The sequence below is a fragment of the Cottoperca gobio genome, chromosome 9, assembly GCF_900634415.1.
Source record: "Cottoperca gobio chromosome 9, fCotGob3.1, whole genome shotgun sequence".
NCBI classification, from domain to species: domain Eukaryota; kingdom Metazoa; phylum Chordata; class Actinopteri; order Perciformes; family Bovichtidae; genus Cottoperca; species Cottoperca gobio.
Window position 1 is genome coordinate 16,792,697 of NC_041363.1, and position 14,657 is coordinate 16,807,353.

Below are 14,657 nucleotides of genomic sequence, written 5' to 3' on the forward strand. Positions count from 1 at the left end.
AGTGTTTAGCCTATTTTTGTATCCTCCTTTGTGAAATAAATACTTGACAAATAAAATATACTGAGTATTTCCTGCAAAATGTAAAAACAAAACTGCATATTTCAACTGATATAATAATATTAATGTTATTATCAATTTAGACGACATAATTGTGTATAACGATATCTCGATATGTGATTTCATCAAAATATTATTCTATTGAAAGACGATGAATTATCATTTTGGATTATCGTCTAGCCTAAACAATATGAATGTTGTTATAATCACCCAATCCTTCTCCACAGATGAGATTAAGGCACCTCATTGACTACAGCTGAGGTGTTATTCTATAACATGAATCTACTTTCAACTGAACAACCTGTACGAACAGCATGTTGCCTGAATGCATCTGTAGTTTTGTACTCTTCAGACTCACCACCAGCCCCACAGTGAGCTGCTTCTTCAGTTTGTCCCAGCTCTCACTGATACACAGCAGGAAGCAGTCAGGGGGGTCCAACACCCTGCCCCCCTCCTCCACATCCCCCAGTCTGCAGACCGGGTTCACGTCTCAGAAGAGCTGTCAAGGACTCCACTTTAGACATACTGAGATAGAAAAAGCTGCTTTAAGTGAAAACACACACAAACAGATATTTACGGTCTATAAGGATACCCTCTCCCACCAGCGTGGACTTGGTGTACAGAGCACTCAGCTGACGAGCGAACAGAGCGTTCCTATTGGCCCCTGAGGCCTTGATGGCAGACGTCTCCGTCTGCTTAACTACCCCAACCTACAAATAAAGACAATAATGTCGAGATAAGAAACAACTTGACTATAAACAGCTTTTCAATACGAACAATATGCAAGATTTATTTCATACCTTGTGTCCGTGGGACACCAACCGTCTGACGTGAACAAACAGACGGTGTGTGGGGATGCTGCACGTCATGAAGTTATGATCCAGGCTACAGACGATATTCAGCTCCTTTGCAGCAATCTGTTCACACACATACAAAGATCACCTCTGTAATGGCTTTAAGTATAATTGAGGCCATGTTGCGTGTACAGGGAAATTATTTTGGAGTCTAAATGTAGAGCATTTCAAATTTAGCCTCTAGCAATAAGAAACCAAAAGATACACACATTTTATACAGAGTGGACACACTTAAAAATGACATTAACATTACCGGTACTTGGAAATATCCTTTGACCAGCAAAGAAACACAATTTCCCTATGAAGATATTAACCATTTGAAACATGACTTTCACAAAGTAACATTTTTTATATGGTTTGGGTTTAATACTGTTAATTTCCTTTCTCCATCATTAAAAGGTTCAATGTGTATTTCTGAGCTACCTGCCTGAAAATATGGGGCAATATATCACCTCTACTGGGTTTATACAATTTAAATTCATCAATCATCAGTTAATAAAACAACTACAGTATGTTATCCTGTTTATAGTTTGTCCTATTTATTGTATTTCAACTTTCAAAGTATTCTAATATATTCTTTACATTGTGTATTGTATTCTACAGCTTTACATCTCTCTCTTGTAGTGTTGATATATTTAGCGTCGCTAAATGTGCAGTCGCTCTGGGGACGGCGCTTTAGTTAGCGCTTTAGTTAGCGCTAACTTCAGTAGATATATCTGCAACACAACAGAGAGACGTCTTTAACACAACATCAACCCCGTTACCTCCTCACAATCTGTTCATAATGAGAGTTCATTTTATGAATGTTTTAAATTTTAATTCTGGCATATCTTATACACTATATGGACAAAAGTATTGGGCCACTCGTCTTAATCATTGAATTCAGGTGTTTCATTCAGTCCTATTGCCTTATAGGTGTATAAAATCAAGCACCTAGTCTACCTTTACAAACACTTGTGAAAGAATGGCTCGTTCTAAAGAGCTCACTGAATTTGAACGTGGTGCTGTAATAGGATGCCACCGTTGCAACAAGTCAGTTTGTAAAATTTCTAGTTATAGTGCGTAAACGTTGCCAAAGCTCTGCCGACTCAACAATGCTATGGGGTTGTTTCTCTGGGGTTGGCCTAGGCCCCTTAGTTCCAGTGAAGGGAAATCTTAATGCTTCATCTTACCAAGTCATTTTGGACAATTCTATGCTTCCAACTTTGTGGAAACAGTTTAGGGAAGGCCCTTTTCTGTTCCAGCATGACTGTGCAAGGTCCATAAAGGCATGGTGTGATGAGTTTGGTGTGGAAGAACTTGACTGGCCTGCACAGAGCCCTGACCTCAACCCCATTGAACACTTTTGGGATGAACTAGAACGCTTAGAGATAGGGTGAGAAGCTCAGCCATCCGTGAGAGACTCGGAGTAGAGCCGCTGCTCCTTTACGTTGAAAGGAGCCAGTTGAGGTGGTTCGGGCATCTAGTAGGGATGCCACCTGGGCGCCTCCCTAGGGAGGTGTTCCAGGCACGTCCAGCTGGGAGGAGACCCCGGGGAAGACCCAGGACTCGGTGGAGAGATTATATCTCCTCACTGGCCTGGGAACGCCTCGGGATCCCCCAGTCGGAGCTGGAGGATGTGGCCCGGAGAAGGGAAGACTGGGAGTCCTTACTGGAGCTGCTGCCCCCGCGACCCGATCCCGGATAAGCGGTAGACGATGGATGGATGGATGGATAGAACGGAGATTGCGAGCTCTCGTCCAACATCAGTGTCTGACCTCACTGATGCTCTTCTGGATGAATGTGGAAAGATTCCCACAGAAACGCTCCAAAATGTTGTAGAAAGCCTTCCCAGAAAAGTGGAAGCTGTTATAGCTACAGGGACCAACTTCATATTAATGCCTATGAATTTGGAATGGGATGTCATAAAAGCTCCTGTAGGTGTAATGTGTAGGTGGCCCAATACCTTTGTCCATATAGTGTATATATTGAACCTTTAACACAGATGCTTTTTCAGTTCTCACCTCTGCATCCTCTCCAAAGAACCTGTACTTGTATCCACACTCCACAGCCAACAACGCATCCTTGTGCTGCTGTTTCAGCTGGATGACCTGCTGTTCCAGGGGAGTGTACACGTTCTTTGAGCGTTTGGAGGGGACGCTCGAGTCTGACGGAGGACTCAGCTCTGCACCCTTTCCTTCCCTTCCTGACTTGGCAAACTGAGACAAGCGAAACCCCTGCAACAGTAAACAATAACATAATTTCATTAGCAACAGTTCCCCACTCAAAGCATTAGGTTCTTTATATCCCACTCGTATGAAAAAAATTAAATAATAATAATAATAATAATAATAATAATAATAATAATAATAATAATAATAAGCTTTATTTGTATAGCACCTTTCATACAAGAATTGCAGCTCAAAGTGCTTTTAGATTAGACAGAATAAGAGCATTTACAGTACAATAATCACAGTGTTGATGTAAATAAGTCTGTAGTACCACTGTAAGTACCATTATAAAAATAGCAGAATTAAAATAGTATAAAATAACATTGGAAATCATGCCTAGTTTCCCTATCTGTTCCGTACTTAACGACCCTACTGCCGGGAAATCACATTCATTACACCCTTCTTGTAAATGTTTTAAGCTATCAGAGCCATCTTTTGAAAGCATGAGATCAACAATGCGCCCCTGTGGCCCTTCAACTGGTTTACTCCCTTCGGTTAAAGCCAGTTTTTCTCCAATACACATTTATGAGTATTGGTCTATTTGACCTCAGGCTTTTCAAAAATACACACTCTGAAATGTATCTCAGTTACCTTTACACATTCAATGTTAAACCAAGTATAGCAAAAATTAATGAAATCATTTAAATTAGTTTAAAGTGGCATAGAGTAGCAGCATTATAAAATAATAATAATTCACCATTAAAAGGCTAAGATGAGGACTTCCGGTGGACGGCTGGGCAGCATGGCTGCTTGAGAGGTGCTTGTGCCAGCCGATGAACTCTGCCAAAACTCAAAAATTGAAGCATGGGATAGGCTGGGCCGTTGACAATGAGCGGAGGATCAACCGGGACAAGGATTGGGAAAGGCATAGATGGTCAAGGTGGAGAAGTGAATGGTGATAATGGGGAGAGGGACAAGCTGGCGCCTGGCGCTGGCACAGCGGTGGCTGGACACGGGCTGACCTGGACAGCATTTGGCGGGCTGGGGGAAATGGTTAAGTTACATATCTAAAAAGGAGGCATAAAACGCTAAGTATTGTTTGATTATATTGTAGAATGTCACCATTCAGGCACTGTTCAATTTAAAATGTAATGTTTATATGTTTGTAATCGTTATTTCTGAAGAAAACAATAAAAGAAAGTAAAAAGAAAATAAAATAAAATAAAAAGCCTAAGATAAAGAGATATGAAATATCACTATTAAAAGGCTAAAGTAAAAAGATATGTTTTTAGTTTACTGTTGAAGATATTGAGCGAGCTTGCCTCCCTGATGTCTGCAGGTAAAGTGTTCCATAGCTTTGGTGCATAATTGCAAAAGGCTGCATCCCCAATTTCCTTTTGGATGTTTCTGGGAACATTTAATAAACCAGTAGTGGATGATCGCAATGTTCTTGGGGGCACAGAGTTGGCAGTGTAACTTGGTGCGGTTCTGTTTAGAGCTTTGTATACAAGAAGGAGGATCTTAAAGTCAATTCTAAAAGTTACTGGAAGCCAGTGTAGAGCAGCTAACACTGGACTGATGTGGTCTCTCCTCTTGGTTGTAGTCAGCAGCCTCGCTGCAGCGTTTTGGATGAGCTGAAGTCTCTCCGTTGTTGTTTTTGGGAGGCCGGTAAAGAGTGCATTACAGTAATCGAGTCGGCTTGAGATAAAAGCATGGATTAGATTTTCAGCATCCTTTTGATTTATAAATTGTTGGATTTTAGCTCAAGGTAAAGTTAACTTTACTTCCCCACTAACTTTACTTTTTTGACTAAATTGTGACCAAAGTATGTGCAGACACTGTTCCTGAATTACCTCAAACACATCATTGGCATGTCTATATAGGAACTTCTTGTTACCAGCCACAACAGCGGCGCTGGAATTGTTTTCCCCTTGTGAGTCTGTGTGTATCATTGGCCCCCCCACTGAACGCCACTGGTCAAAATGAAGTCTGTGTTCAAAAATGGGTGTGGTCCGAGCATGGGCAGTAGGGAAATGAGAAGTGGGGAAGTGGCCCCACACTATGGCCCGGCACGATATGGTGCGGCTGGAGTGATCCCATCACAAGATGGTTTCGAGATTTATCTGCAATCAGTTCATATCAGCTGATTCATCAGTCTAGCTCCATTGTTGTTTTTATTGCAATACTTACTTACTTCTTCTACTATTTTAAAATGTAGTATAATGTAGTGAATGCTGCTTGCCATACAATTACATAATGCTTGTGTCATCATTGTTTTCAAAGAGATTTAAGCAAAATAATGAAACTCCACAGATCAAACTCTTGTGTTTAACACATCATTCATCCTACATGGCGAAACTGACCATTTACTTGCCCTCCTTTAAAAAGGTCAGAGGTCAGAGTCAGCTCCTGTGGTGCTGCCTTGCTGATGGACAAGTAGCAAAACAGTAATGTGAAGGACATTTAAATATTGGGTACCTGTTTTAGAGCAGCCAGCCCTGAACTCCCCTTTTCTTTAACCTCCTCTTCATCCTCATGCTCCTCTTCTGGCTGTGGAAGTCTGTTTTTATTGCTGAGATGATCTGTAACGTCCAGAGGAGGCCAGATGCTGCTTCCTCTGTCACAGATTTTACTGGTAGCACCATCACTGGGCTCAGCAGAGCAGGTGAAGCCTTTCAGCTTCTCCAAGGTGGAGAAACAGAGGCCGGCTGGTCCTCGGCTTGATGTCAGCGTCGTCTCTGGAGCGGGAAGAAATATAAATCAAGTTTGACCATAAGGTATATAAACCCATAATAAAACATCCTGATTGTAAATACATACATAATTAGTATCTGGATGCACTTGGGGATAAATAGTTTGTCAGACAAATGATGTCACATCAGTCAAAACTCTATTTTTAAAGTTTAAAGCATCATGAGCAGCTCCATCTTATATCTCTCCTATACTACTCACATTAAGATTTAAGATTTAAGGATTTAATTGCTGGGAATGGCTCTGAGGATGTGGGTGACATGTGTGAGGGAAATGGCTGAAATTACTGTTTGAGGTGCACACACTCACTTTTAGTGCTCTGACAGGATGCTGGCTCACAGTCTGAATCCTCCACCTGCTGGCCTTGTACAGAAAGTTTGGCTCGTTTCGTTGGCAATCCAAAATCAACATCATGGGAAAGTTTCTTCTGCAGGACAAACACGATTGAAGTTCATTAATTAGCATTAAGTTAAGTATATCTGACCCAAGCATGCATTCAATAAAGTACACCTCACCTTGCCTCTTGAAAGCTGGTGCTCAGCACGAATCTTGTTAATCCCACACTGAGAGTCGGAGACACCGCTGCTGCTCCGACCTCCGAAGTATCTGCTAATGGAGGTCTGACTGGTGCAGGACTTCTTCAGAGACTTTGGCATGTTTTAACTTTCCCTTATACAAGATGCATCTTGAAGACAATGTATGGAAATGTGTGCGCATGTAAAGCAAAACAGAGAGGCTTTTAGGCTGCCCGGGTTTTCAAAACATAGCGGCGCATGTGCTGAGATCACCCGGGCGCGTAAATGACGCAGTTAGCGTCGAGCCAATGAAAACATAAGAACGTTTCTGTTATATTTTTCCAAATTAAATGTGGTCGCAACTTTTATATTAAACTTACTAAATGACTTCCGGTCTCATTATGTGTGAAACTGATAATAATAATAATAATAATAATAATAATAATAATAATAATAATAATAATAATAATAATAATAATAATAATAATAGGCCTATTTTAAGTATTACAACACATTGTATAGAAAAATATATATTTCAGTTGATCATATTGAAAAAAATATTATTTTAACCCCTTATATTTATACATGAAACAACAATATCAAACATAACAAACGAAGAAAACAAAAAACAATACAGATAGCATCAAACTGTATGGGTGAGATAAACATATATTGTACAACTTATTTATTTTATTTTTATTAATAGCTTTGTTGTTCGTTGCTATCTTAGAAACAGAGAGATATTGTAGTTCAACACACAACAGATGGATATTAGTGATCTGAAGCACTCTGATATTTGCTGACAAGACAGTTGAGGATCAAATAAATGAACATATGAATAAGCTACAAAACAAACATTTCTGAAAAAGTTAGTTTCCATAAAATTGTCGATTTAAAGGACAGTATCTTTATGATATGGCGATTATTGAACATACGGTCAGATAGATCTCTCCCCTATAACCCTATAACAATGCACTTTTGATGAAAAACAGCCTTTAGTGATATTCTCTTTATAACATTGTTATTCATATATTTATTCTGAACAAAGTCTTCATACACGTAGAGGTTGTCTCTATCAGTAAATACATCTAAAACAAACACCCACCTCTATTCTTCTATATAAGAGTACCAGTCAAAGGTTTGGACACACCTTCTCATAAACATTTGACTGGTATTGTACACACACACACACACACACACACACACACACACACACACACACACACACACACACACACACACACACACACACACACACACACACACACACACACACACACACACAATGGCAATGCAAAACATTATAGCATTAACACATAATGTGAAACATTCTGGAACAATGCACCCAGGGTTTTTCCCCTTTCACCAAGCTTGGATTTAGTTACTCCAGTAACTGAACTGTCAAGATGACAATGTGCAGAAAGTCCAAGTCCTGATCTCAGATGCTATAAACCTGTGTGTGTACAGGTCATGTCAATCAGCTGGTTTATCTCTGGACACACCTTCTCATTAAGGTGTGTCCAAACCTTTGACTGGTAGTGTATCTTAAATTGTTCCTAGATAATACATGCTGACATATAGTTCCACATAATGCATGAATGTGAAGAAAAGATGTATATGTTTGAAAGCAATCATCCAAGCTTCAAGAGCTTGCTTGTGAAGATTGTCAAGCTGGAGATCCTCAACGATCAGTTGTTGTGGAAGTTTTCCTGCTTTACTCTGGAGAGATGTATATAAAATCAAATACATGGTGATAGAGACAGAGTTGTCTATTTATTGCATTTATTTGTGGCCACAAATAGGCACCAGTTTCACAGAATACAGCGTAGTCTATGGAAGGGCACAGGTTGGAAGAAGACACATAGGCATTTTATACAATTTGGTTTGGAGGCGAGGTGATGAAAAAAACACAGGGGGCCGAGCCAAACTGCCCTTTGATGCTTGTAAGGTAATAGTTATGTAAACAGAGTATTGGGTGATACACTCAATATTCTTTCTCAGTATGTTAAACTGTTTGATCAAGATTTGGGTGTGTCCTGTCTTTTGTTTGATCAGGATTTGAAACATTTGGGTGTGTCCTGTCTTTTGTTAGTTCAGTATCAGTCTAATCAGGATGCGTCTGTCTTGTATTAACATGACCGGCACTCCTATGTTAGCATCAAATGGCAGTTGGCTTGTTTAACATAGGAAACGTATATAATTAAAACAGTAGACATTTAAATTGCTATTACACATTGTAAAAATAACCTTACTTGTATCTAACAGAATAATAACAGCCCATTTAATCATTTTTTTCAGAGCTTTAATTGTCTTGGTGAATCACACACTTAAGTGTATATTTCTAACCTCAAGAACAAAGTGAAAGTGACTTCCCTGCATTTGTCCCTGCATTTGACAGCAAATATGCAAAGAGCTGAAAAATAAAAGCTGAGGTACATGTTTACGTTCATCACACACAAAATATAAAAAATATTTCTGCTACCAAAGATGATGTCTATCTAACGACAATAAATTCTCATGGCTGTCTCAGGGAAAATGAGGTCACTTTAGTGTTGACATTATTCAGGTCACATGGAAAGAGGCTTTGTGAGGAAATGCAGGTTCTGAAAGAAGACTGAGCAGAAGTTGAGCTGAAAGAGGAAGGCTACTTTCCAGTCCTCCTCACACTCGGCTGATTAACAAACTGTTTTTCTCTCCGTTCACGATGAAGCTTTTTGGAGCTCTGGTCCTGTTCATGACTCTGTCAGCAGGTAAGAACAACTTTCAAGTTAGACTTATGTGCATTGACTGAACATTGTAACTTAAAGACAAGAAATGTGTTGATGTTTATAGGTTTATAAGTGGAGTCAGAAAAATATATATTGACATTTTGTGAAACATGCTTATTCGAATAGGAGAACATTGATCCCACTGTAATGTGTGTACATGTAATCTTCACTGGTTAACCTTATGATGGCAAAAAGATGCCAAGAACAGCAATAAGTATATTGCCCAATAAGAGTCAGGAGGTCAACAGGACTGTCTGCGCTGACGAGAACTATTGTTACAAGTCATTTCCCAGCTCCCTCCCCTCATTTTCTATCCTCTCTAATTGGAAATGTATGGCAAACTGCTGTGGTCGGCTACTTCTTTTAAAATACCCACAAATGATCATAGACTGTCTGAAAACTGTTTTCTTTAAACAAATGTGATGTGTGGTAAGTGCAGTGTTGGGGAGTAGTAACTACATGTAAACTAGGTTAACTACATTTTGCAGTAGCTTGCTGGTATTTCAACTACATTCATATCTGTATTGTGATTATTTTTTACACATTTTTTTGTGTAGAAAACTACTGAAACTACAAACAATTATGGGTCATGAAAGAATAGGAATGTTTTTTATCTTACCATTGCTTCTCTTCTGCAATTGAAACCACTCTGACCGGCCCTGTCCCCTTTTTCTTTCACACAGGCAATGCATGTCAGGCAGCCACGTCACACAGTTGTTTACAAAACCAAAGCTGACATTGCTTGCACTTTCCCATGAATAGCAGGGTATTTTTTTGGTTTATGTATGGCCTTTGAACAAGTGGGCCCATATTTGGAATAAACTGTGGTGGAAATTCTGTTAACAAAGATAATCAAGAGGTACAAAGTTTGTGTTTGAGTATTTTATTATAAAGAAGGCTTTCTGCAGAAAGGATCAGAGCATGCAACACGAAGGACTGTCAAGAAGAATGTGGTCTCATCTTTATACACCTCAGGTGACCCATAGGGGTCAAGTAATAGGGAAAGAGAAAAGCACTGTTGCAAATGGTCTGTCTGGAGGTGGGTGTGCCACCTGTGCATAATGTAGATATTTGCACATTAAAAACAGCATGCAAATTGGCTAAAGGCAAAACAGCAAATATCTACATTATGCAAAATTGGAGGGATGCTATCAGCAATCTCAGCATTGGTATACTAAGGGCTTCTCAATTTACTCACAAACACTTTGTGAGGTAATATGTGCAACTTACAAAGACGATAAAAACATTAAAGCAATTTAAGTAATGCAGTATTTTCCATTACATTTCCGTCCTTGTTGTAATTTTTTGACAAATGTAAGAACTATAATACAGAAAAATACAATTGCTTTCATCCAACACATTCATTGTTACTAAGGTTCAAAGCATATCTTCATTGTAAATTGTACTGTTTATAAAAGCAGGACACTGTTTTCGCAGGTTGTAATAATCAGTTTTCTTGAGGAAAAAGGAGCTGAAGATGGTTCCAACAGTGTAATTGATCATTTGGAACCACAAATGTCTCCATAACCACGAAGGCCCCGATGTTGCTGTATATGGGTCTACGACTGAGCTGTCAAGCTCTCTTTTAATACGTGTATTGTTGGAGTGCTCCTCTGTGTTAGTAGTGTCATTTTGTGACTGTGTATTCCTAGCAGTTTTATATTCATATATCCACATGACAGGTAGCATAACAACAAAGGCTGCCAAAGCTATAACACACACTATCCCTCTAAAGTCACAGAGCCCTGGGTGTCTGAGGGGGTGCCATGGTTTAGGTCTGGATCTGCGTTCCATCGTTGAATCCCACGCTGGAGGTTCTTGGTTCTTGGTGTATGTGTCGTCTCTGGAACGTGTAATTTGTATCTCACCGGTGCAGTCTCAGGCAGCTTTCGGCGTACACCTCGGACTGTGTTGTTCAGCGTAGGATGCTAATGTGTGTCATGTGTAGGAGATGATGAGTTGCTGGGTTGATATGGAACTCTCTTGCAGTGGTTAGCGTGTACCCACGTTGGTCTACCAGTGACCTTTACTGCCGTCTGTGTCGTCAGGGGCACTTGATCCCTGCCACCTCTTATGTCACCACTTTGTTCTTCTCAGGTCTTTTATCATCATACAATCACCTGGTTTTAAGTCATGCAGCTGTTCAGCTGCTGGAGTTGGTAATGGGTCTTTTACAATAACAATAAATAACAATAACGGAGCATTTCATCTTCACACAAAACCGTTGAAGGCAAAGCGCACCATGCTGGCCCAATACCTGTATTCAGTGATCTTATTCAAACCTGCAGAAGAAGTTTGGGAACCACTGGCATACAGTATGTGTCTATTTTATTGTTAAGCAATGCAGTAATTTTCCATTACAAAACTCAATTGAGTGGCAATTTTTGCTGGCATGGGACTTTTCTGTACAATATTTTGTTATGTCGTATCACTTGTGCATTGTTACTTTGATCATTTTCCTAGAAAGTAGTTTGAACTACTTTTTCTAAGTAGCTTTAGTTTACCCAATTAGATTTCTCCCATGGGTAGCTTTGCTGTAGTGTAATGTTTTCAAAGTAGCTCTCCCAACAATGTATATGTGGCATGTCTTCACCTGATATATTATGTGTCTCTGCACAGCATGTGGACTGAGATGCTACACATGCACGGCCACCGACCCTAAATCCTGCACTGACACCAAATCTTGTCCTGTTCTCTTCAACCGTTGTTTCTCTCTCAAGATAGACGGTAAGTTGTTTATTCACATTAAAAGTTTCAAAAGCTTATATTTCACACATCAAAATCAACCATCAAACCTGATACAACATGCTGCTGTAGTGGCTATTAAACATGTCATGATATGTTTCAGTAATTAGTTTTCTAAGTGTTCCCGTTGTGTTTTTCAGGTTATAACATGGTTACCAAGGGCTGCCAACACAGCATAACATGTGTAGCTGCCATAGCTTGCTGTGAAGGTAGCTTGTGTAACAGTGCCATACCAACAGCTCCCTGTGCCATCCTCCTGCTGGTATCCTCAGCCGTCATCATGCTCTTTCTCTGAGGCTCTGGGACTTTCTTATTCGTATACTGTACGTTTTCCTGATCCAACTTGTACAACTTAAGAAGAATAAACAACTTCCATATTAAACTGCACTGCAAATCCTCTATGTCTAAGTCAATTAGATCATCTTAGATTTTGATTTAAACTCTGACTGGTTTCGATCTGATTATCCAATGATGTGTACACATCTTTCGATATTTCAGTCTGGACCAAAGACCCACTGATCGACATTACCATAGTTAGAGCCTCAGCAACAGGAGTAATATTGCATGGTTACCTTGCCTTACTTCCTTTCAACATATACAATTTATACATTGTATAAACAACAAAAGTCACTGATTAATTTCCCCCTGAAACTTGGCATCGTTTAGCCCTCACAAGTGCGTCAATATCAGGCCTAAAATCCTGAGTAGCAGCTAATTTAAGAATCTCATTCAAGTGCTTGTGAGTGAGTCTTGAGCGCAGCTTTGTTTTGGTGATGTTCATTACAGAGAACACTTAGGTGGTCCCAAACATGCTCAAAACATTTGCTGCCAGGGCTGTCAATTTGGGGTATCCTGGCAAAAGATACTGATAAAATGTGTCCAGGTTTGACGAGGCAAATTTCTCCTTTAAATTCTGATCACATTGTAAATCAATTATTTCAAGCTGTAGGTCGACGGGCAGACCCGCAACCTTAACTGCAACTGTCTCAAGATCACCAAAGACCTGGAACCGCTTGACAGCTGTGTCTCCCACAAAGTCAGCTTCAACTTAAAAACTTTCTTGTGGTCTTGCAGCATCTTGTTCCGGTTATTCAACCATAAATGCAAGGTCCTGCAGCCATTCTGGGTTTTTTAATTGGTGCACTGGTTTGCCCTTTTGCTCCATAAACTGTCCAATTTCCTCCCGTAGATAAAAAAAAAACTTTCATGACGTGATCCATTGTTAACGATTTGCAACACAATGCTTCCTGGTGCAAAATACAGTGGAATGTCCAAAAACTATTTCCTCCATTTGCAGCCTGTACTTTCTCTCTGAATTTAGTCACAACACCTGTTTTTCTCCTGACCATTGATGCGCCGTCTGTAGCCACACTGACAGCACGGCTCCAGTCCACTCCGACCCGGTCCAGCACTTCAACGACGTAGTGGTGTCCATCATAGGTACCGGTACCAACTCAAGGAACTCCTCTGTGAAAGCTAAAGTGTCATCAACCCCACGAATAACAATGGCCAGTTGAGCAACATCCGTAATGTCAGTGCTCTCATCGACTGCAACTGAAAATGCTACAAATGATTTCTGCCGCCTTCAGCATACATGTTTTTACAAACTCACCTTCAGAGTACGGCTTTGAGGCTGATGCTATTTCGTTAGCAATTATGTAGCTAGCTTTCACTGCCATTTGGGGATGAGGGTATCACAAAAGATTTGGACAGCAAAAGACTGAACACATTAAAAAAGGCGGGATGGATGATAACACCTGCTGTTCGTGGTTCTCAGTGTAAATCGCTACTCTTACTCTTTACTTCTTACAGTCTATCGCAGGGGTCGGGAACCTTTTTGGCTGGGAGAGCCATAAAAGCCAAATATGTTTTTAATGTATTTCCTTGAGAGCCACATAAATTTGAATGCAACTTTATGCGTGCATTTTTTAAGAATAACACGTCTCCGAGTACTAATAGAGGTATCAGTGTTGCATTGAACATGAGCTCTTTTATTAAATAAACTAAACGCTTACGTTATTTATGTCATTTATGTGCACGTTTCAGTGTTTACTGCACGGGTGTCAAACTCAAGGCAATTATATCCGGCCCACGAGAAAATATCATATGTCTGTCATAACTGGCCCGCCAGTTTTGGTAATTAAATCAATGCATGGCACAACTACGGGAAAAGACATTTGAGGAAGAATCTAAATATGTGAATGAAATGAAAGTTTTTGGAAAGCAAAGGGAAACACACCACAGATCTCTGGGACGATGTGAGCTGGCCTGTTTGTGCAACATAACGAAGCATCTCACTGTTAAACCTGCAGCTTCAGGGCCGTGTTATCACAGACATGTATGATGCCAAGCTGCCTGTGGGAGACTCTGATGCAGAAGTAAACTTTGGTCGTATTTCCAAACACTGACAAACATCTCCACCGCTGTGTTCCCGACAGCATTCTGCTGATCAACTGAGAGCATTTGCCGACTTTGCTGCTCAGATATTTTAATTGAACTGCTCAGCAACCCGTCTGCAGTTGACTTAAATATGTTCCATATCTTTTTGCACTTTATGTGTACCCTGTTCAATAAATGTGGACCGTGTTTGGCCCTCGACGTAGTCCCAGTTTTTAATGTTGGCCCTCTATGAATGAGTTTGACCCCCCCCCCCATTGTTTTTTGAGCTAATACAATTCTGTGACCTCTTTTGAAACGTGCAATCATTTGTAATGTGTGATCATTTTAAGCACAAGCTTAACAAACACCAAACATATACTGTGTGTAGACAGACAATTAAACAACCACATTGACCATTATTCTTATTATACTTCAACA

At 40.0% G+C, this 14,657-nt stretch overlaps 2 protein-coding genes across 2 annotated transcripts in view; one reads left to right on the top strand and one right to left on the bottom strand.

Moving 5' to 3' along the window:
• msh3 (mutS homolog 3 (E. coli)) overlaps positions 1 to 6,607 on the bottom strand; it is a 42,870-nt gene extending 36,263 nt beyond the window's left edge. Inside the window, exons 1-7 of the mRNA XM_029438786.1 lie at positions 6,328 to 6,607; positions 6,122 to 6,239; positions 5,540 to 5,799; positions 2,915 to 3,127; positions 858 to 974; positions 650 to 767; positions 416 to 546 (exon numbers count right to left, since the gene is read on the bottom strand). Of these exons, the coding sequence (XP_029294646.1) occupies positions 416 to 546; positions 650 to 767; positions 858 to 974; positions 2,915 to 3,127; positions 5,540 to 5,799; positions 6,122 to 6,239; positions 6,328 to 6,468 (1,098 nt within the window). The 5' untranslated portion in view covers positions 6,469 to 6,607. The remainder of the gene's footprint in view (positions 1 to 415; positions 547 to 649; positions 768 to 857; positions 975 to 2,914; positions 3,128 to 5,539; positions 5,800 to 6,121; positions 6,240 to 6,327) is intronic.
• Positions 6,608 to 8,945: 2,338 nt separating this feature from the next.
• LOC115013746 (prostate stem cell antigen-like) lies at positions 8,946 to 12,234 on the top strand. The gene is made up of 3 exons (XM_029440224.1): positions 8,946 to 9,077; positions 11,715 to 11,822; positions 11,981 to 12,234. Exons 1-3 carry the CDS (start codon positions 9,032 to 9,034, stop codon positions 12,133 to 12,135), a joined length of 309 nt encoding a protein of 102 aa, XP_029296084.1. The 5' UTR covers positions 8,946 to 9,031; the 3' UTR covers positions 12,136 to 12,234.
• Positions 12,235 to 14,657: the final 2,423 nt, after the last annotated feature.

Excerpts from the sequence above, each read along its gene's own strand:
- LOC115013746 (XM_029440224.1), top strand. The coding sequence starts at position 9,032 with ATGAAGCTTTTTGGAGCTCTGGTCCTGTTCATGACTCTGTCAGCAG. Across the intron at positions 9,078-11,714 it reads GTTCATGACTCTGTCAGCAG|CATGTGGACTGAGATGCTAC; the intron begins GTAAGAACAACT and ends GTCTCTGCACAG. Across the intron at positions 11,823-11,980 it reads TTTCTCTCTCAAGATAGACG|GTTATAACATGGTTACCAAG; the intron begins GTAAGTTGTTTA and ends TGTGTTTTTCAG.